The sequence below is a fragment of the Haemorhous mexicanus genome, chromosome 4 (assembly GCF_027477595.1).
Source record: "Haemorhous mexicanus isolate bHaeMex1 chromosome 4, bHaeMex1.pri, whole genome shotgun sequence".
Classification (NCBI taxonomy): domain Eukaryota; kingdom Metazoa; phylum Chordata; class Aves; order Passeriformes; family Fringillidae; genus Haemorhous; species Haemorhous mexicanus.
Window position 1 is genome coordinate 65,388,123 of NC_082344.1, and position 22,054 is coordinate 65,410,176.

The 22,054-nt window shown below is 36.9% G+C and overlaps 1 protein-coding gene and 1 long non-coding RNA gene across 2 annotated transcripts in view; one reads left to right on the top strand and one right to left on the bottom strand.

Moving 5' to 3' along the window:
• Positions 1–22,054, bottom strand: part of JAKMIP1 (janus kinase and microtubule interacting protein 1) — a 140,681-nt gene that overhangs the window by 25,538 nt on the left and 93,089 nt on the right. Inside the window, exons 11-20 of the mRNA XM_059845201.1 lie at positions 21,165–21,293; positions 19,347–19,430; positions 15,652–15,714; positions 14,393–14,491; positions 11,284–11,385; positions 8,416–8,469; positions 7,378–7,443; positions 5,093–5,161; positions 1,881–1,958; positions 111–314 (exon numbers count right to left, since the gene is read on the bottom strand). Coding sequence (XP_059701184.1) covers positions 111–314; positions 1,881–1,958; positions 5,093–5,161; positions 7,378–7,443; positions 8,416–8,469; positions 11,284–11,385; positions 14,393–14,491; positions 15,652–15,714; positions 19,347–19,430; positions 21,165–21,293 — 948 coding nt within the window. The remainder of the gene's footprint in view (positions 1–110; positions 315–1,880; positions 1,959–5,092; positions 5,162–7,377; positions 7,444–8,415; positions 8,470–11,283; positions 11,386–14,392; positions 14,492–15,651; positions 15,715–19,346; positions 19,431–21,164; positions 21,294–22,054) is intronic.
• Positions 312–15,897, top strand: LOC132326675 (uncharacterized). Its single transcript, XR_009486304.1, has 3 exons — positions 312–1,111; positions 2,401–2,527; positions 6,218–15,897. It is a non-coding gene; the product is annotated as an uncharacterized LOC132326675 (long non-coding RNA).

Here is a 22,054-nt window from a genome sequence, read left to right on the forward strand (position 1 = left end):
CACAACTCCACGAGGTGAGGGTGAAGCGATGCTGTCGTACGGGCGGTGGCGGCAACCACAGAGGTAACACCAACACCAAGGGGGAGGAGAGAGAACCGGGGGGGGATTACCTGCTGGGCCTGCTGCAGCAGCTCCATGCGCTCGTGGAGGATCTGGCTGTCGAACTCTCGGCTCTGCCTCAGGATCTGCCGCCGCACCTTCTCCACCGCCGCCCGCAGATCCTCCCGCTGCGCCTCCGTCAGAGACTCGCTGGCCCGCCGGCCCGGATCCTGCTGCAGGGCATTATACAGCGTGGCTTCCAGCTCCTGGATTTTCTAGTGCAACCCAAAGCACACACAGACAGGCTGGCGTTTGAATCCAGCAAGCGAACGACCCACCAAGAGCTAGAGGAGAAGGCTAGCAAGCGAGGCTGGGGCAGGATGGACACAGACAGACAGACAGAAAGCAGCAAGCGTGAGCGGTGAGGAGCATTCCACACAGAGTGCACGCAGCCTCCTGGCACGGATGGACACCCGGGAGATGGGTCCTGCTCTAGCAAGTCATTGATTCTTCCATTTAAGAAAGATTCAGAAGATGGGTCTGCATTCAGTACCTGATAAAACTCCAAATCCTGATGCTGAACATTACAAATTTAACTTAAACTAACAGATTTCCTTCAACTGCAGCTGAATTGTTAAGCCATCCTATAAAATAAAAAGACCACAGGAAAAACTGTGAACAGAAATCTCGCTCTCCCTCTCTGTGGCCCTAGTGACCTGATATCCACAGCTCACAGTCTATGTCACTGGCTTAGCTCCAAGTTGCCATAAGCAATGAAGGAAGGAACGCTTGCATACACTAATCCCTCATCCATCTCTTGCTGTCTGCCAGATTCCTAACATGATTCTCATGCACTGACCAAAACTGCAGTACTTTGCAAAGCACACAACACAGGAGAACTTCAGATTCACGTGGAGAATTGTACTCCCAAGGGGAAAGGAAGGAATCGTGGCAGTGTTTCCTTGATTACTGGGATTTGCATGATCCTATCAAAAACCAGCATCCAGACTAACAATATTTGGATTAAGAGCATCTGACCACATCCCTTTGGCCCTCGTAACACCTTTGTGAGGTAGGTAATTCCATCCATATTAGTGATGCACAAACAGCTGCACAGAGAGGTTAAATGGCTTGCCCAAGGTCACAGTGCTAGAAATAGTGCCTGCTTGCTTTTATCTCTGTTATTTGCTCTGAGCACTAGACCTTGCTTCTTCTCTGGAAACATTTTCCACATAACATTTACAGTGTATAAACAGTGCTTCAGGCCATTATATTTTGATTTCCCAAAGTCTTATTATTAGCAAAGTTGTGTGTGTAGAATTCCTGCACAATTCCTGATTGTTGTTTAGCCTGAGAAAAGCCAAGGTTTGCAGCTTCCCTTTTGAAAAGGAGAAAGGGTAAGGCTGGATAGGATTGCACAGGAAGGAATCGCAGAGGAAGAACAGGCATTCCTGATTTAGGATAGGTTAGCAGCAGTAATACTTACAAATGCTTCAAGAAAAGAAATATTGGAGAAGTTCTAAAGTAATTTCTGGTGTATTTTAGCAGTCATGGTTTTTTTCATACATAAACCAGCTTCCAGAAGTACCAAAAAGATGTTTATATATCATAGAATAAAAAATACAGTGCAAAAATGTTACACTTGTAAGTACTATAATCCATTTTCAAACTTATGTTTAAGAAGGAGTTGATTTCTAGTCTGGCAGGGAAAAAAAAAAAGATATAAAGTAAAAAAGAGTCCTATTTATAATAATAAAAAAAAAAAACAAAACAAAAAAACAAACCCAGCATTTTATCAGATCTGTTCAAACAAAAAAATTTAATGACTGTTCTTTTCCTACCATGTATGCCTGGTCCAGAGCTTGCTTCCTGTAGTCGAGTTCTTCCTCTAAATAACCCTTCTGTTTACTGAACAGGTCCTGAGCAATAATAAAAACAAGGGAGTGTTTGTTCTTTATCCTAGTCCATGAAGAATCATAAATGCCATCATTTTTATGCAAGCTTTCTGCTTGAAAGAAAAAGAAAACCCATAGCAAATGACCACTTTCATTCTAAGGATGTTTGGAATATCAAATTTACGATATTAGCACTTCAAATCTGTCTATCATATTAACAAGCTGTACCTAGAAAACATTGACCTCTTCACCAGTGCACAAACCTGCCTGGACCTGACAGAAGCACAGTGAAAGGTGAGTGGGGATGTACATGCATATGGTCCAATAGCTGTACCTTTCACAGGGCCAAGGGAGGGAAAAGAGAAACACAAGAGAGGGCACTGTATGAATATATCCCATGGAAATATTACCCTTAAGGAAATCATGGGGCAAGCCCTAAATGCTGTTGTCTAATGTGTTCTTTTAGGGAGGAAACCCGAGCATGCAGGATTATCCACAGCTGGATTCTGCAGCACCATCCCGTGACGTGTTACTGAAGCTGAAGTAACAACTCAGTCCTCAGCTTGTGCAGGCAGGAGGCCAAATTGAAACAGGTGAAGTGATGCCCAGAGAGGTTGAGTGACTAGCTGAAGAGCTGAAGAAGTTTTCAAGATACCTAAGATTTACAGGGATTGTTTACTTTTGTTCTTAAAAATCAAACTCCTCAACTTTCACGGCTGTTATATATAAACCTCACAGACTGGGGTTTCAGTGGAAATCAGTATCCAAAACATGATATTTCAAGCAAGTTGGGGACATTCAAATGGTTGCCCTTAGACTGTTTCGAATCATGGAATGATAGAATGGTTTGGGTTGGAAAGGATCTCAAAGATCATCTTGATCCACCCCCCCTGCCATGGGCAGGGACACCTTCCCTTAGACCAGGTTTGATGATAGTAAGTAGAACATTAAAGAGTTGCTTAATTGTATTAGCTTTTCTTTCAAAGCAGGTTTTCACACTCAAAAGAAATAGTAGTAGAACAAAAAGCAGAAAAGCCTTTTGACTGAATTCAATATTTTCCATCATTCTTTTTCCTAATCAACAAACGTTTGTTTTTCCTCCACATATAGAATAAATCCCAAATTAAATATATATGGTTCTTAAGATCACTAATTGCAGCTTTTATTAACAGTATTAAAGAATTCAAATATTGTTGATCTGGTTAGTTTTATTGAATGTGGGATTGCCTCAAAGTCACTTACTTGGCCAAATTTTTCTATCAGACGTGTGGACTTCTGACAACTTTTCTGTCAGTTGCCAGTGGTAACAGTAGCAGCATATAAGACCAATATTAGAGGATTCAGAGGAACAAGGTGCTATTTGTTCTCTGTATAAGAAGTATAATATTTACGATTAATTTATTTTGTGAACCTGGAGTTGTTTTAATTACCCATTAATTAACATTCAAGGCAAACCCAAAGTTTAAGTCAGACTTTGGTCCTGGGGCTGGAATTTGGTTGGGAACAGATGGACATCTATTGCCATGATAGCCATTTTAGACTCTTCTGCTCCAGCATATTCTAAATATGCTACTGGTCCTGAAGGGAAAGGGCCTCCAGCAAGTCCTGTGGGATATATTTTTCAGCCCTTATTGGAAATCTCCAGAACTCTGAGTCCAGAACTCTGGAGAATGTGATATGTTATTAGACACCACATTTATGCAACTGAATGCCACCATGGCTACCCAGGTGGCTCATTTTCTGACATGGATGAATTACAGCAACTGCAAGGCTGTTGTACAGGATGAATGAAACACCACCATGCACTGGGAGGGCGCAGCAAAGGACAGGCCTGCTCCTGACTTTCTTACAAGTGTCTGACACCACAGAGGTAGATTCACTTGTCTGAGACTATCAAATGGGTCAGAGCTACCACCAGAGCCCAGAATAGCAATGCAGCTGCCCTGATCATGTTACTTCTCAAAAGGGATAGTAAAGGTTGCCCACACAAAGCAAGAGGGAAGGAAACAAGAATAGGACCTCAAACTCTTAACATGGGTTTCAAGGACAACGACACCAGTTCTCAGTCCTTCTAAAAGTATCATGCTAGAACATAATTTCTCAACTCATTGAGTCAATCATTAGGGATGCAGATTCTCAGATTGCTGTGCTAAACAAATAGATGCAAGGGCTATCCATGGTAAGACTTGAAAACATCACAGATAATGAGGGGGAAGATAATCTACCAAGTTATAAACCCCCTATTTTTTCAATTTTTCTTTACTAAAGAATCTAGTTTTTGTGGCCACTTTCCCTTCCCCAAACCTTTGTATTTTTCCATAACAAGACTTAAAAATAAGGAAATACTAAATGTGGAAAGTATCTTATCTGTGTTAAAGTCCAAGGTTACACTCAACAGAGAGAACAGTCTCGGCACTTCTGTTTTTGTTTGTGGCTCAAACACACACTTCTTCAGTGGCCCTGGGCAAATCACTTAACCTCCCTGTCTCATTGTCCCATTCTTTAGGAGGAATGCAATGCTGCTTATTTATCTACCTGTAAAAGGTGTGGTGAGGATTAATCAGTGTTTGGATTGCCATCTGAAGATGTGGAGCACAGCATGCATGCTAAACCAGTAAAGCCAAACACTCCTTCTAAAACTTTTCAACATATGGAAAAATAAGGTCAATTTGTTCTTCCAGACAGAACTGCTTTTTGAGAAAACATTCTGTCTTTAGGCATGAATGCCATGGGGAAAGAAAGGTCATCTGGAGTAAGAGGTCTTGACAGCTTGTTCAGAAGCTAAGTACCAGAGAGCAGAGAAATACCCTTGCCAATTCCACTAGCATGACCCCAACATTAAAAAGATGATGTTGCTGCCTGACAAATTAATATACAAAGCACAGAGACAATTTCACACTGGTTAACGTGCTCTCCAGTTATGCCTTTGTGCCCTAATTCATATATATTTTTGCTATTTTTGTTCTATATAGATTTGAAAATTCTGTCTCCCCCCCAAAGAATACAAGCAATAGACTGTTCTAGAAACCACTTGCCTATTTTACCATGAAGCCATCTCTGTCAAGCAGAGAAAGGCAGCAAACCTGCCTGGGATGAAATATATGCACAATCCCTTACGTGAGTTTTAGCTAAATGAATTTTTAGCTATTGTTTCTTACCTTCTCATTCTCCAGGTCTAGCATCTTCTGTGTCAGTGCAGCTTCTGTCCCCTCTATCTGTTTCAACCACTACAGCAGAGTGAAGAGAAAAAATAGAAAATGAACAGAGATTTTGAAAAAGGTTCTACCAAATATTTTTCCAGTTTGTTGCCAGCATTTCCAGGCACATGCTTCTCCCATGCTGTCTATTCACTCTGGAGACACACATGAAAATAAACAGGTTGTGAGAGCACAGGGAAAATGGAAGACTGCAGAGACACACTAAAGACAAACAAGTGGAGGTTGCTTTCCTACAGGAAATTAAATGGGGATTTCCCCTGTAAAGTTCAAGAAACAAAATAGACTTGGGTGAAGAATGCAAAATCAACCTGATTGTTTCTTACTCAAATGCTTGTTGGCCTGATTTGTGAAACCATCATCTCACTTCAGGCCTCCAGTCCTTCATTTTTCCAGAGGGCAGTTTAAACAAAGGACAAGGTGGAAAACTCAACAGTTAATTCTGCACAGTTTGCTGCATTCTTTGTGGGAAAAGGCTCACTTGCAAAACATTGGTGATGTAGAGGGAAAAATAAAACAGAGGGATGGAAACTCTTGTAGTTGCTACTGTGAATCCCTTGCCATTATGGGTAACATTCAAAATGGAATGGATGGAATGGTCAATTCTGAATTATTTAATTTCCCTGCTGGTCTTCAATAAGGACCCATGACTAACTTACAGAGAGAGCAGATCTGCCACTGATAATTATTGCTTTCCTCAACTGCCTTGTTTACTAACACTGGACTACTCATATCTTCTTTAAGTCTTTTGCTAATCTTTGCACAGCAACTCCTGTAATTTAGTGTTTTGGTGAATTAATTAGGCCTCAGAGTCAAAGGAATTAATGACATACTAGCTTTTTTCCCCAAGATTTGCACAGAAAATTTCAAAAACATAAGTTTACAGCTTAGGAAATGTGAATTCATTTCTTCATCATTTTGAACCTTCCACAGTTTAAGACTGATGAATAAAAATGAAAATTTGTTTTATCTGCTTAGCAGGTTAGCTTTCTACAGGAAAAAATTAACAGGAACACCATATTCCCCTGAGATTCTATTTTCACCATCTTTGTTTTCTTCATTTTGAAGGTGACAAGCCAGAGATATTCCTAAGGAAAGCCTCACCACGGATATTTGAGCATTCTGAACCTTTGAAATCAATGGAAGTGGGAAATCCTGAGCATCTCTCACAGCTATCCTTAATCAAGTGAAGGGCTATTTGCAAAAATTAGAGGTCTAATTTTTTTTAAGGTATGCAAATGATATGCAAAACTAAATGTTGATTCTGAACATCCTATGCCTGTTACCGTTTCATAAACCATGGGGCACAGGAGACACAAACAGTATTTTTGGGAGTCTATATCTTAGCCTTTTATATTGGAATTTTTCTCCTTTCATTTTTTGGATGTGAAGTGCTAAAATTCCTCCTCTTTTAATGCCACAGCATAGTGAAAAAACATTTTAGCCCTTTTCCCCATTTTTATTTTGATTATAGCAATTACTCATTTAAATTAATGATTATTAAATTACCTAATGTAGATTATTTACTTTAAGGTGTTTAGATAAGTAGATTATCAAAATTATATCAATTAAAGCAATTATTAAAACTGCTCAAATTTTAATTTAAAATACCTGATTCTGAATTTCAACAATACACCAGGCAAGATTTAATGGAAACATATGAAAAGGATGCACAGAGCTTCTTTAGAGAAATGTGCAAGTCTTTCTTAGTTCTAAATGTCCCCCCTTTCACATACAGATTATATTCTCTGGAAGTAAAGAACTAGCCATACAGAAATGAATGACTTCATTGTCTTGTGCAAACTACTTTTTCTCTATGTCCACTAATTTGCAGAGGAGAGGACCACTGACTACTCTGAGCTTTTTCAGTCATCCACAGAAATGAGCCCAAAAGGGACCATGGGCACCTCACAGAGGGCACCTTACAACTGCTCCCAGAGCAATGAGGGCACAGCACTTCTGGAAATGGAGTCTCTTCTGTTAAGTGGATTTTTAGTTCTTTATGCTAAGGGAATATCTCCAAAACATGCTTTTATTTTTAAACTGGGTTTCTTTCTTAAGTTTGGCTTTACCTCAAGACGTCACAATCCCAACATTCATGTAAGGATGAACGCATGCTCCAATCCAGACGACCTGGACAGAGAAGCCATGCTTCCCTGTCAATGTTATGAGGTACCTTACAAGACATGGCCAATCTTAAGCAGAGAAAAATATTTACTGAATTCTACCTTTTCACAGAGGGAAAGCACAGTCCCAGCTTGGATTATTGCAACCTGCTCTTCATTTCTCAAATTCTAAAATACAAAAAGATGCATTTTAATTTTGATTAAAAATTCATCCTTTAACATGAGCAGTAAGTTTTAACCATACTTCAAAAAGTAAATCAGTTATAATATTTAGGATTATAGACATGACCAAAACATGACCCACAACTGAAAGTACTGAAAATTAAACCAAGGGTGTTTAGTTCCACTCTATTTCAGCATACCAGCACCACAACACTTTTTCAACAGATCATTTAATGAAACAGATCAGTCAATGAAAATTAGGTGGTTTTAGTCAGGGATTTTGCAGTTTTTTCGCTGTTTTTGCCAGTTCATTGGACTAAGCCTTGCAGCAAGTGAATCTCACCTTCATGCACTTCAGAGTTCCAATTTAAAAAAACAGTGCAAAGAGTAAGTGCCATAGAAACCTGCACAGGACTTGGAACATAATATGCAAATCTAAAACTTAAAACTAGTATTAAAAATACTTCAATCTGTTAAATCTAGCTATAAACTGGACTCAGCTCCCTGGATGTTTGTGCCCCAAATTTGTGGCTAAGATTTTATACTGTATTTAGCAATAAAGAAGAAAAAAGGGTGACAGTTATCCTTGCCTTTCTCCCAGAAAATCCACTCCTGGCAGTGACAGCCTTCACAGTAGAAGGTGCTACTATAACTACTCAAGAGGGATAATTCACAGCTTGGTCTGGCTTTGACTTTTGTTTTGCATTTTTTCACTTTGCCTATTACAGTGCCTATTTTCTGTATCATTTGGTCAAGACCAAATTCTACCTTGAAAAAATACTCATTTCACTACCATCAGTTTAACTAAAACATTTCACATTGTAAAAGCCATTCCTAACTATTCATATTCTTCATACAAACCCAGGCATATAAAAATCACCCAGTGCACTATCTTGAATGTTAGTATTTGCTGTGGAAAAATAATGCTTTAAATTAACCATGAAACTGGAGGTACATTTAAAAGTAAAAAATTGTTACCCCATTATCTCCAAGAATATCTAGCTTCTTCATAAGTTCAGATATATTCACGTCCTGAAAAAGATGTTTGACACTTATTTTTTATGAAGTAGGTCAGAAACAATTTTTATATGCTACATTTTATGTACCCTTTATTCTCTGTGTGTGTGAAAAGACTTCAAATGTAAATAAGTGAAACATAATTTTGTATCACAGTTACAAAAGTAATTACTGGTACTTTAAGACAAAACTAAAAGTCACTTTCAATTATAACAAGCAACCTGGATGTCTGTGCATGAGGGCAGAATGTTCCTGTATCATTCACGCTTCTCATCCTGCTAATGTGTGTAGAAGAAAGATCAAAACTGATAAACAGGTTTAAAAGACGTAAATAGAAAGGGCTTAAAAGACTTTTTTGTTTGTTTGTTTGGAGTGGAGCATCAACCACATCAAGCTGCAGAAGTTTCAAGGACAGAGAGTATGAACAAATAATTGCTAAGAAAGTTTGCTTGGTGGTTTGCTTTTTAAACAAAACCATGGAGTTTCAAATCAGCCTTACAGTGGCAGAAGGGAATGTGCACAGTGGGCTGAACATCCTCCTCCAAACAGCTTATCAGCTCATAATCATCTTTCTAATTAGAAAGCCACATTTTCTCTGCCACTCAACTCTCAGATAATAAACTGAACAGCCCATCCTTATTAAGGCTCTGCCACTGAAATAAAGAAAACAACTCCTCTGATTCAAAAAAAGAGAGGCATAAATTAATGGAATCACATAATCATAGAATGTGCTGAGATGGAAGAGGTGCATCAGGATCATTGAGTCCAACTCCTGGCCCTACACATCCCCAGGAGTCACACCATGTGCCTGAGAGCATTGTCCAAACACTTCTTCAGCTCTGTCAGGCTGGAGATGTGACCCCTTCCCTGGGGAGCTGTTCCAGTGCCCAACCACCCTCTGGGTGAAGAACCTTTTCCTGATAAAATTCACATGATGTCTGTATTTCACACTGTGCCAGGATACATTCCTAGGCCCCAGAACTCTATTTAAAGTTTAAAAAGTTGTTGAAAAGGGTCATATAACTGTTTAAACAGAGGTAATCACATTTTCCTCAACTATCCCAAGTTTGCTCTGCAAGTTAACACATCAAAGTTTACATGGACCAAGGACCATTTCCACTGACAGCCCGTATGCAGCCTTGCTGTTTGAAGGCAGGAAGCCTTGAGAGCATGGGAATGGAATAGTCCATGTTAGTCCAAAATGCTTAATACACATACATAAAGCAAAAGAACTTCTGCTCGTATCCAGCACTTAGAAAAGGCCAACATGTCACAGGGCCATGTGCAGTTTTCAAGTTTTTCTATCCTGAGAGGTCCCCTCCGTCTCTTCCCAAGAACTTCAGGGATGTTCCCAAATGCTACATGAGCTATTTAACTGTGCACATCCCTAACTCTAGGAATGGTGCAGATCCTAATACACTTGTGTTTGTATGAATTTTAAAAACAAAACTATTGATTATGGTCATCATTGACAGTGCTGAACAGAAACTTCTTTAGCCAACAAGTTACACTAGTGAAGAATGGAATTTACTTGCATCCATTGAGCCAGAAATAATCATCCTAATAATTTATTTCCATATGATCCATAAAGGAAGAACCAGAAACCAAATTAGATTTTGCATCATTCTGGAATCTACATTGCTACTGATGGCCAATAATTTTTAAAAGCACTGAAAACAGATAAAAGTTCAACCATTTCAGTCTGCCCATTTTAGGTGACTGCCCCATCTTCCAGGTAAGCAAACTGAAAGGCATATTGAAAAGAATCCATCTGTTAAAGCATATCATAGATGACAATGGAAAAAATTATGAATTCTGGTACACTGTACCTGCTACAGAACAACAGGTAAGCTAAAAGTGGGTCTGGCTTTATGTGTAGGTGATGTGCTAACTGATGACTCTTGGTGTGCTTTGGGAGATGAGAATCCAACCAAATCTGTAGGTCAGAATCAGATTTTAACTCTTTTCTTTCAGACTACTCAACTTCCTAAAAATATGCAGGGACAATTTCTGTTTATTTCCTCTAGAGATCATGCTGTGCTCATTAAAGCACTGAATAGCAACAAGCCTCCTATAAAAGGACTTGTAAACACAACTAAAAATTCAACCATAAATCACTAGTGAGTGGCACTGAGATTATGCTTTAGTTACTTGTAGAAAAGTTGCCCAGCCCCGTTGTGTAACATTACTGACAACACAAGTCTGAATTCAATCTTAAGTGAACCAGCTTGCAAATCAAGTTGCAGAAATAGCCTGTTCATGGGGGAACAGGAGTGAAAAGAGTTATTCTTGCTTCCCTATATCAGAAGGTAGTCAAGGGAGATCCTGATGTTTATCTTGTTCTTGTTCTAAGAGTCCCACCTATCTGAATGAGTTCTGGATCAGGCATCTCATGCTTCAAGGCCCTGGCCTTGGCAAATAACTTAAGCATATTCATTCAACAAATAAAAGCCTTCACTAAGCTGGGTGTAAAATACGGACTGAATGTCATGTTCCTGAACTCATTGAAGTTGATGAAGACATTTAATATCATGAACCATGTACTGTAGCAAGCCTGACAAAGAATCAGTTCAACATCCACATTCTTCCCTAGACTAAATGTAAATTATCTTGAATGACCAGCCTTCAGTTTCACTGAGGAACTGCTGATATGACCAGATCGTATTCCTACAAAACTGATTCCCCAGTTAAAAATGTCTTTTCTAATTTGTTTTCTTTTTTTGAATTTTCTTCCCTGGTAAGTGTCAAACCATTTCTTTGGATATTAGACTGGTCATTCAAGAAAGGTTCCTAGCCATCCAACTGTTTCTAGTGTTTCTCTGCATATACCTTTATTCCTTCCTGATGGCAGAACAGTTGAAGTGCACTTCCATTGTTTTCAGGGAAGGTGGTTATATGAAGATTAAATGCTGGCGACCTTCTCTCTCTCTCCTGAGGAAAGATTTGTTTAAAAACAACATTTGTGAATATACATTAACATTTCTTCCCCACCTTTACAAAACATAATTGTACATTAAAAAGGCAGATTCCTGCTCTCATTCCAAATCTCTTCTATTTCCTCTTACTTTTTATTTGAAGAATTTTGGCTAAATACAAACATAGTGTTAGCTGCCAGCTGATTCCATGCACACAGTTTCTGCAAAGTAACCTGACTGCCCAGCTGCAGAACCCTTGCAACACTGGCCCTAATTGACTGGAGCCCTGAAATACTCTGCAGATTTTTATGTTGATTATAACCTTATTTAACTACTGTTTTCTTTCATGGAACAATAAAAAATTTAGAAATAAAAATCTGCAGAAAAAAAATTTAAACTTCATCATGAAATAGTATTGTTGAATATGTTCTCACTAAAATTAAACCTCTGTGTCTGGTCCCTGTTTATTCCACAGTCTGCCTTCCTATTAGAGCACTTAAAATCCCCATTTAAATTCACTCCAAGAGCCAAAATGTCAGAATATGTTGAAAGGCAGCAATATTCTACAGTTACAATGTTTTTTGTGACAAAACAAAAAATTAAAAATTCCCATCTATCTAAAGATATTTAGTATATCTAAAACTTAACTGGTCCATGTAGATGACTTCCATCCATTTCTTCAAAATACCAACCTATTATTTCTTCAGAAGGCAGATATAACATAACAAGCAATTTTTAGCTAAATTAAATTTTCATGTGCCTGTGAAAAATGACTGGACTGAAGGCTCTGGGCAACCAAGGCATTGGGTCTTACTCTGAATTCTCTCTGGCCATGAGAACACGAGCAAGAAACACCAGATTTCATCTCCCTGTTACAATGGTATGCTTTGGCAACATGAGCTTCATTTTCTCAGAAAGACCACTACTACAAATACTTCAGTTCCTGTGAGCATCCATGTATTGCTCTATTTCCTAAATCACAAATGAGATGCTTTAATTGATATGGCAGGCAGGCTGCATCCATTCTGTTAAACAAGTTACAAAGCATGGCAAATCTTGTACATTAATTAGGTTAAAACTAATTTGAAACTACAGTGTAGAGAGAAAAATCTCTGTAGTCTATGCAATTTCCCCCCTCTGAGGCTTTTTAAAAATAATATTTACATCAACAGTCTAATTCTGAAATGGGCTTCAATAGTGTCTTAGCTGTTGTAAACCAAAGCCAGAACTTTAATTGTTATCCAAACTCAGTTATGATTTTAGATATTGTTAAAAATTCATCAGTTGCTATTGCATTCATCTCACCTAAACTTGCTTGCTTTAATTGATAAATAAATGATTGTGTTTTATACTTTACCTAATTTTCATCTGAAATAACTGTGCTAAAAAATACTGTTCTGATTACCAGTAGAACTGATGGTTTTCCTAAAGCATGGCATTGTCAGACACATTGGTGTCTACATGTTTGTCTACTAAGGAAAAAATCTTTTCTTGCAATCACATAAAAATGCTTCCATTGTTATTCTGTGAAAGAATTTTTCCAAGCTTTGGCACATGACAAAACCTTACATGACATACTGAGCTGTTTTTGATGTGATTCTTCCATGAGAAAAATACATTAAGAAGGATCTATTGAAGAATATTTGTTCATTGCTTAAGAAATCTTTTTTTGGACAGTTTTACTTCTAAGAACACCCACACTTTAGGAAGCAATTTCTAGTGCAATGGCCAATTCAAATGCTAAATTGTTCTCTTTTTCTTTACAGTCCTTTAATAAAATATAAAGATATGTATTAGAAAGCATATCTATTTTTCTGAACATCTACTGAAATTCTAATAACCTAAATTCATAGTTTTGAATGTAATGGGCTACAACATCAAAACAATATGGTTGATAAAGGATGAGAAAAAGATAAAGAAATGTCAGACAAAAAGAACATCCACATAACAGGGAGACATGACATTTTCATCTTTATCAGAGAAGTTACACATGCTGAGGTTTTTGGTGAAACGTGCTGGGTGATAAAAATGGAGGAGTGACAATGACAGGTTTGTCAGAGCGTTTATTCTAAGCAGTGTTAAGAATGCTGGTGATCTTTGAAAGTGAACAATGTGTCATCAGGCAATACAACCATGTGACAACTGTGCATCACACGCAGATATTTCAGTGTTGCTAAATCCGACATGAGCCCAGTTTGTGAGGGGATGAGAGCCATTGCTTTCAGTTGTAACCACAGGCCACATGTTCAGTGCTAATAACAAATAATTTTGCTTAATTCATTTATGCAAAGTAAGGAATTTGTTTGATATAGGCAACATGATAGTTTAACATACAGAAGTTATAATTCTGCTTTACCACTTTTCTTTGGCATTGCCAGAGGTTTGGGGTTTTTTTCATTTTTCTTTGACTGAAGCCAATTATTTCCAATCCATGACCATTTTAAACCATGAGAAAATGGATTTAAGGTAAGAGGAATTCTTTGGAAGCTGCTATCAAAATGTGTTCTTTTAAAGATAAATTTACTTCATATGAATGTTGTCAGCATTAAATTGATGTCATTTAAAGCAGTTCTACATTGATGTGATGGACGTGTCAGATCTTTAGTCAGATCACTGCATGCAAGATGTGAGAAGGTGTGTTAATTTAATCAATGCCAGCCAAGGCTGTAGAATACATACCAGGTGATTTTACATGCAGGAAAGGAGCAGTTATGGAAATGAAACAAATAAAAAAGGCAAAATATTGCAAAACAAAATATTTTTTATTAGATGAAAACCAAACTATATGCAATTTATATTAGCTATATTACATCTTTATAAACATTAGTGAGCATTCTCTCCAAAACATATTAAGGCAGTGGCATCAATTTCATTATCCCAAGATACAACATTTAAAAAATAGATACCTAAGTGACTTCCCTTAAACATGCACCAGACATCAGTAATCTTTACAGGAATTTCAGCTTGGGTTCAAACATAATTTCTGCTCCATTTGAGAGTTTGCAACAGAGAGAATCTCTTACTTCAAGCTCTAGCACTCTGAATTCTAACAGCTCATTCTGGTCTTTTGCATCTTGCATCTCATTCTTCAGCTGATGCTCTTCTTGTTCCATTCTGTAAATCTGTGAGACAAACACAACATGTAACACCCTGTAAGCGCTAGAAAAGGTACTGCCAAGAGTTACAAGCCAGGGGTTTAGAAAAAACTGTTAATTATTTCCATTTTTCATTATACATCAGGCTGTGTCATAGAGATAAGAAAGTATTTTATCAGAAAGTATTTCTGAGAGCTGTCAGCAGGAAATGGTCAATGTTCTCTTAAAGTAATAATCTGGAAGTAACATAAAAGTGATATGAATGTTGTATCTAAATAAGTTAAGTAGTAGAAGTTTTAAATCCAGCAAATGAAATTAATTACAATAACATTTGGATAGACTGTTCTCATTGTCTTTGCCTAATTAGAAATATATTTTTTACAGTATATGAAAGACAATAATGGTGTGGTTTTAATGACTACTTTTTAATTTGCAGAATTTTGCCTTGGGGTACTAACAAAGACAAAATAGAAATTCAATACTGGCTATTAATTATGCCAACTAATAGCTTTGGTCTACTGTCTGTTTTAACTGGGTGATCTTTTTCTTGTACAAAACTAAATAGAAGTGTACCATCTGGCACAATGTACTTTGACATTTACAGTGCCCATGTAAGTGTCCAAGTAAATTAAACCTGTCTGTAGCTACTTTCAATCATGATATTTTATTTGGTTATCTTATTTGTATTTGTATTATGTTAATATTAAGCTACTAATTAACAATATCAGTTTTTTGTCTTCCTCAGTTGGCTAGCCAACTTTTCCACCACTGTCAACAAAGAAAAATGCAGATGCTCAGCTCTGAGTATCTCAGACAGTTTATATAATAAACCTTAAATTGATCAGTATTACTTAATGTGCAGAAAAACTATAAAAACATTGAAGGGAGCAGGAAATTTTGCTAGTGGTCAGGACAATAATAATCTTTGTGTATCTTTGTATTTTATTGGGCACTAGAAACCTCAGCCAGCTTGGGATGCACTGGTGGCTATCCATGTAATTCCACAAGAAAAAGCAGCTTTGATTCCTGAAGAATATAAAAGCATTTTGATACTTTATTCAGAGACTTTTACTTAAATTTCTGTTTCTGATGAGAAATAAAGCAATTTCATGCTGATTTTATAGTACTTAGGGCATTCAATTTCTTCTATGATAAATGGCAGCAATGGTGAAAATATTCCCACATACCTTCTCTAGCAACTCCTGATTTGTTCTAATTAACAGCTGTTTTTCTTCTACCCATTTTGAATCCTGTGAGGAAAATACATATGTTTTATTAAAGAAGACAAATTAATGCCAACAATAATTAGATTTTAGACATCATTTTGTATTCGAGTATAAAATGGTCACACACTGAAAAATACAGCCATCATAAATGTTTCAAGGATGTATAGCATTTTATACTACAGTGATAATAAAAGTATCTTTCCTGTAGCAGTCTTTTGTTTCCTACTATGTTTCAGCTGGAATGTACTTTAAAATCTTTACATGTAGCAATTGTGGGTTACCACAGTTATATGCTTTATGTCATTTTTAAAACATTTATTTACTCAGCTGAACTCAAAACTATTGCTTTCCATTGCAAAGGTTTGGAAACTTTCTTGCAAAATAAACCCATTTTAAGTAGTGCAATACAAATACGAAGGGAGGAATGGATGAAAATGCTTTTACTACCCCAAATGACCAAAAAAAATCTCCAGCAATATAAAGTTAATTACCCTCTGCTAAAAATCTGAGAATCTGGCCAATATACAGTGTTTGTGACAAAAAATTCAAGGCTGTGGAGAAAGGGAAATGATGCAAGACATGGTACACTCCATTTGGAAACTGTATGTCCAATTAATCACTTGTTCCAAAACATGTCTTTCCTTTTAGGTTTTCCAATGGCTTCAAAAGGCCTCATCAAATATCCCTTTAAAGAGCCGAGGTACAAAAATTCATGGCCAGCCATAGCTGGACATTCAGATTTAATGGATTATAACCGCCAAATTTGCTCTTGTTTTTCCTATAGAGAAATCTATTTACATAACCTTGCTCATGCTGCTCTAAAAGGTTTATTATAACAATATCCAGCTCTTAATATGCCATACTAACTCTAGATCAAATTATCTTCTAGGTTCAAGGGATGATTTATTCAAAATCTACATGCCTTTACTAAAGCATTAAGGACAATAAATTCTTTTTCAGGAAGATATTTGCACACTCATGTTGCATAAGGAATAAATGAAATCTGGTTATCCCAGCCCATCAAATATCCTTGAAATTTCAATCTAAAATATTATGGTATTATATTGATTCCAATTAGCAGTTTTGAAAACATTTTAGTTTTTCTACTTACTTACTGTCTACTACAATTTCATGTTGTACTGTTCTACCTTTTTCCATTCATGCACAAAAATGCATTTCATGTAATAAACAAGCTTTCATGGTTGTGATGTTATAAGAATAAATACTAAAATAAGTACTGAAAGGCATTACACTTGTCAAGAATTTTTGAGGCAAGTGAAAGAAATGTTGAAAATAGAATCTGGTATCTAGTTTAGTATTTAACTAGCATTTTACTAAGGTCAAGGAATGAAGAGTTGCAGGCACAGACAGGGTGGACATCCCAGTGCATGGATATGGTAAACAAACCCACGTGGTAAGGTTCAACAGCTAAATCAGACTGCAGCTTCAACTACACCAGCTCACACAAGTAGAAAAAACAGATAAATCTGCTCTATTGATAATAAATTTCCTCCATCCTTCTTGATGGAGTCCAACTGCACTTTCCGAGAAGACCTGAACTCCAGCAGAACTGCATTTACACACCAGACCATTGAGACACTTGAGCATTCATCCATCTGGCATATTGCATACTCCAATACTTTTAGATTTATTATTTGCCATTATTTAAACATATGTAATATTATTTAAATATATTTAATATTATTTAAATATTTGCCATTAGATGTTTTAGGAATTTTTTCACTTAATATAAAATTTCTTATGCATGCACCTCAATGTACCATGAAGAAATGGATTATTAGTTTTGTGTTACTTCTGGGGAAATATTGACAGGTCCAGCCAGAAGAAAGATTAACAAAAGCCATTGACAGTTACTTTGAAATTCCACATAAGTTGTTATAAACAAAGCTTCACATAATTTTTTAACAATAAGCTTCTAATCTCATGCTCTCAAATAGACTTCAGGAAATTTCCTGGAATAATACACTTGGATCTTTTGATTCATTATTTGCTTTACAAACACACTTCAGGGGTTAGCTCCCAGAATGAACATTCCACAATTATTATTAAATCATCATCACTACAATGACATCTAAATGACAAAGTAGTAATAATTTTTTTAAAAAATCACATAGTGCACAAAGAATTCAGTTTATCATACAACCATTTATTTTGTTGACTGTAAATACTAATAGCTCAGGAGAACCAAGCAGGTGCTAGAGCTAATGCTCAGTGTACAAACCAGCCCGCTAGAAACAACATCACAGTGCTCCTTGTCACATCCCTGTTCACCCTCTCAGGATTACTAAGAGATACAAAGTGGAAAATGTGGTTCTGAATCTCAAAGTGATAATTGATTAAATTCTAATTTCCAGATATACCTTTTTGACACAATGTTCTTGCAGAAGAATCACAGAAGTAACTCGTTACATGGGTATCCAAATTCATTTCTCTTATTTACATACACAGTACTTACATTATACACTTTACAGCCAACTATCTTGTTAATGTTTTCAACTACACAGCAGTTTGCCCACAACACCTTTCTTATCAACAAACCAAAACAGCAGCAGTCAATGCTTGGGAGGTCTTTGGTTTCATTTATTCTTCCAGAAGTTCAGTGGGCCATCATTTTTATATTGGTAACATATTCTCAGTTTTTAGTAATATTGTATTTACATGAAATTCTCCAAGAAAGTTGAAATTTGTGTTAGCCAGCATAAATGATTTTTGTCCTTAATTTGAATATGGTCCCCAAACCTTTGCATTGATACAGAATCTTACAGAAAATTTTAATTACAAAGAATAAACCATAAAATACTGTTATCATTCATTTGGCATTTTGTGTAAGTTGTGTCAACTGCTACAGGAAATGTGTAACTATAGCTATCTCTATCTTATTACTATAAGCTACTTGCAAGCTTAAATTCTTATTTCAAACAATGAAGCGTAAAATAACATCTCCCCGATTTCTACTGTGTGTTCTAGCAGTCACACAACTGAACAACTTTCAAATGCATGCTCATAACTCTTAATCAGACTTCCTGAGGGCCCTAGACAATATTAAATATGCATCAGTAGACACATCTTTGATGAGTATTTACATATATATATACTGAAGCACAAGGCCTGATTTTACTTTGTGTGATGGTTTGGGAATCTGAAAGCAACTGGGCCCTCTGAGACTTTAAACCCAGGAGAGTAACACCTCAAGTGGCTCCCATGAACCTGACAGGCTCAGTGTTCATATCTCTAGTGTGCTTAGAAGTTGGGGTTTTAAAAAATTTTTCTTTGGTACATATCAAAAATATTCTCCAGTAGAAATATAGAATATTTATGTTATTAGAGTTTATAACAAATAGTAACAAAATGGAAAAGAGGAGAAAGCCCTTCACCAAATGGCAACGGGAACAGAATGTGCATGTACATGTGGTTATTTTGGTACTATCCTTTAGTGTGTTATGTGTTAGAAAGTAAGTCTCTAATGACATTTTCTTAGACTGCAAAAGCCTTTCCTTTATTTGAGTGATGTAATGCTGCAGTAGCAATTAAGCTGCATCATTCACACCAACACACCAGTAAGCAATGAAGATGGCAAGGGCACCACTGCACGCAGAGAACATGATGTGGGAGAGCACATTAGGAGAGCCTTTTACCTGTCCCTTCTCCATCAGAGCTTTCTCCAGGTCCTCAATTTTTGCCTGACACCTGAGAAGATCAGCTTGCAGTTGTTCACGAGTCTGGGAAGGGGGAGAGGGAGGAGGGGAGAAGGAGAAATCAAAAGTAAATATATTTTCTACTATTTTACAGGGTGGCCCATCATCTTTTAATGTTTTTAATCAAAATGTTTTTGTGTTTATGTTACACAATATTTGAAGCAGGCAGTTTAACAGCATTTTTCCTTCCTAGCCTGAAAAGATGTTAACATCCCATATTGGGATGTGACAAAGTTCTTATCGGGGGAAGAAAAAAAACAAATTTAGAAACTGAACGAGCTCTAAGAAGCTATCCATAAGCTTTAGTAACAAGGCAGTTGGGGAAAAAGGACAAGGGAGAAAGAGAATTGCATTAGGCACTGAAAAAGGCCTTTAGTTAAATGAAGTATATTGACCCAAAACAAATTACATGTCCTATAAACAGCATATGCTGGTCAGTTTTCCCCATTTACACCATCATTACACTCACCACTACACTACAGTGGGTATTACCCCCTGTGTCCAGCAATGCATTAAAAGACACTGGATCATACAAGGTATTAAACCAAAAAAGAATTAAAAACATGTTTCTGGAGACCCTCAACCACTGAGGCTCCTTGACCTTTAGCCTCATCTATAAGTAATAGGAAATTTTCATCCCACCAAAATAAACTATGCAAAAAGCTAATTTCTGACTCACTCAAGAGATGGATTTGCAGGGATGTACCAAAAAACCCAAAATGCCATTAAAAAGTAATAGAGACAATTTCCAAGACTACAAAAAGTACAGTCTGCAAATGCCTACAAAATAAAATTTAAAAATCCCCATGAAGGCAAAGAAAATATATAATGGCCTCTCATAATTGGCAAATAGATGACTGCCCCTGAAATCCTTTTTAATGGTTGATGGCGTTATGCCCCCATCCTAATTCTATCTTGAGAAGTGATCTTCAAAGTCTTTTGAGCTTTCCTTGGCTAAGTGTCCTACTTAAAAAGAGAGTGTCAAAACTGACTAGGCTTTTGTAAGATGCTAAGAACTCTAATAAATAAAGCCATAAAGCAGTAATTCTACTATTATAAGAACTATATTTCACAGGAAAAAATAAAAAAGAAGTGTAGGTTGGTTGAGTCCTTTCCCACCAGTAAATTTCAAACACATTAAAATAATTTTCCTTCTGCATTCTTAGCAACACACTGCAGTGGCACAGTACAGTGGCCACGTGTAGCAAAGCAGTAACATGTAATAATCACAGTATTTAATATGTTTCTCCATTTTTGGGGTTTGGGGAAGTTGTAGAGGGAAGACAGGCAGGGGTTTTTAACTGTCCAACTTGGTCTCCATCAGAAGCCCCCACTTCCTGTAGTGCACAACTGCTTCCCAGTGAGCCAGAACCAAGACTTGGGTCAGATTTTTGATTCAGATTTAGGAGATTTTTAATATAATCATATGATGGAAGTACCTATGCCCTTGTAACAACCTACCCTGTGATTCATTTAAAATTCATCATGTCACTATCCAAATTGCAGGTTCAAATGGGTTATCACTGTCATAGCATAGAAATCTTTAATATATTATACATGCTAGAATAAAGTATAAGGACATCTTTGTTCTGATTGCACTCATTAATCTAAATTATTTCCCTACTTATGACATCCTCTAATCCTCAACAACATTGGGCTTTGCATTTCACTGACCTGCAAAGATACCTCCTGGTATTACAAATGGTTTCAGCTTTTTCTATTACTTCAGAGTTAAGACAATTTCAATTAAAAAATTACCCTTGCTTCTCTCTCTGCATCGAGGGTTCCACCAACTTGTTCTTGGAGCAATGCATATGCTCTTTGCAAAGCTTGATACTCTCTTGTTAGCTGGCAAAACCTGAGTTCAGCTTCCTCTTTAGGCGTGCTCTTAATGAAAAGGGGGGGAAAAGTGGGTTAGTAAAAATATATTTCATAATGGGTTTGTCTGTACAGAAGACAGACTCACAAACAAGCAACACAACTCATGCTAAGTCTCAAAGTTTAATAAAGGTATGAAATCCTAAAACAAGTGCAAAGGAAAGGAGGGAAGGATGATAAGTAACTGTGTCTACCACACAACTCAAGGATAGTATAAGTTGCCATGTAAGACAGCAATGTACAGAAATGGGAAAACTGCCTGGGGAAAGATGAGAGGAAACAGTTTTGTGCCACACTGTCTTCAGCAACTCCAGAGCCAGAGGGGTCTCAGGAGGTATTTGTTCTATTTCTCATGCTGTCCACCCTTCCCTCCTTACACTTGTTCTCTACAACGCCAGGGTAAAGCACACTGACACAGAAGCTACATTTCAAAATTATTTCAAATATATTTTTTTAAATTTATTCTTTTAATGCAAAATATTTTCAAAGTCTTTATTTTCCTTGAATTTTGAGCCACTAACTTTAACACTTATAAAGTCCTTCCTGTACTGCTGAGGACAAGAAATGTCCTTCACTTTAATTAATTTTTGCTCCAGGAACTCGAGTTCTAAAGAAAAGAGATTACAATATTATTAGACACTAAACCTAGGAAAAAAGGAAGCTTTTTTTGAGGAGTATTAGGCAGAAGTTAGTGAACAAGAAAGAAAGATGAAAAAAAGAGCATCTAATTTGTGCTTTGTGCTCACGCACGCAATCTTCCAAAGTAGGCC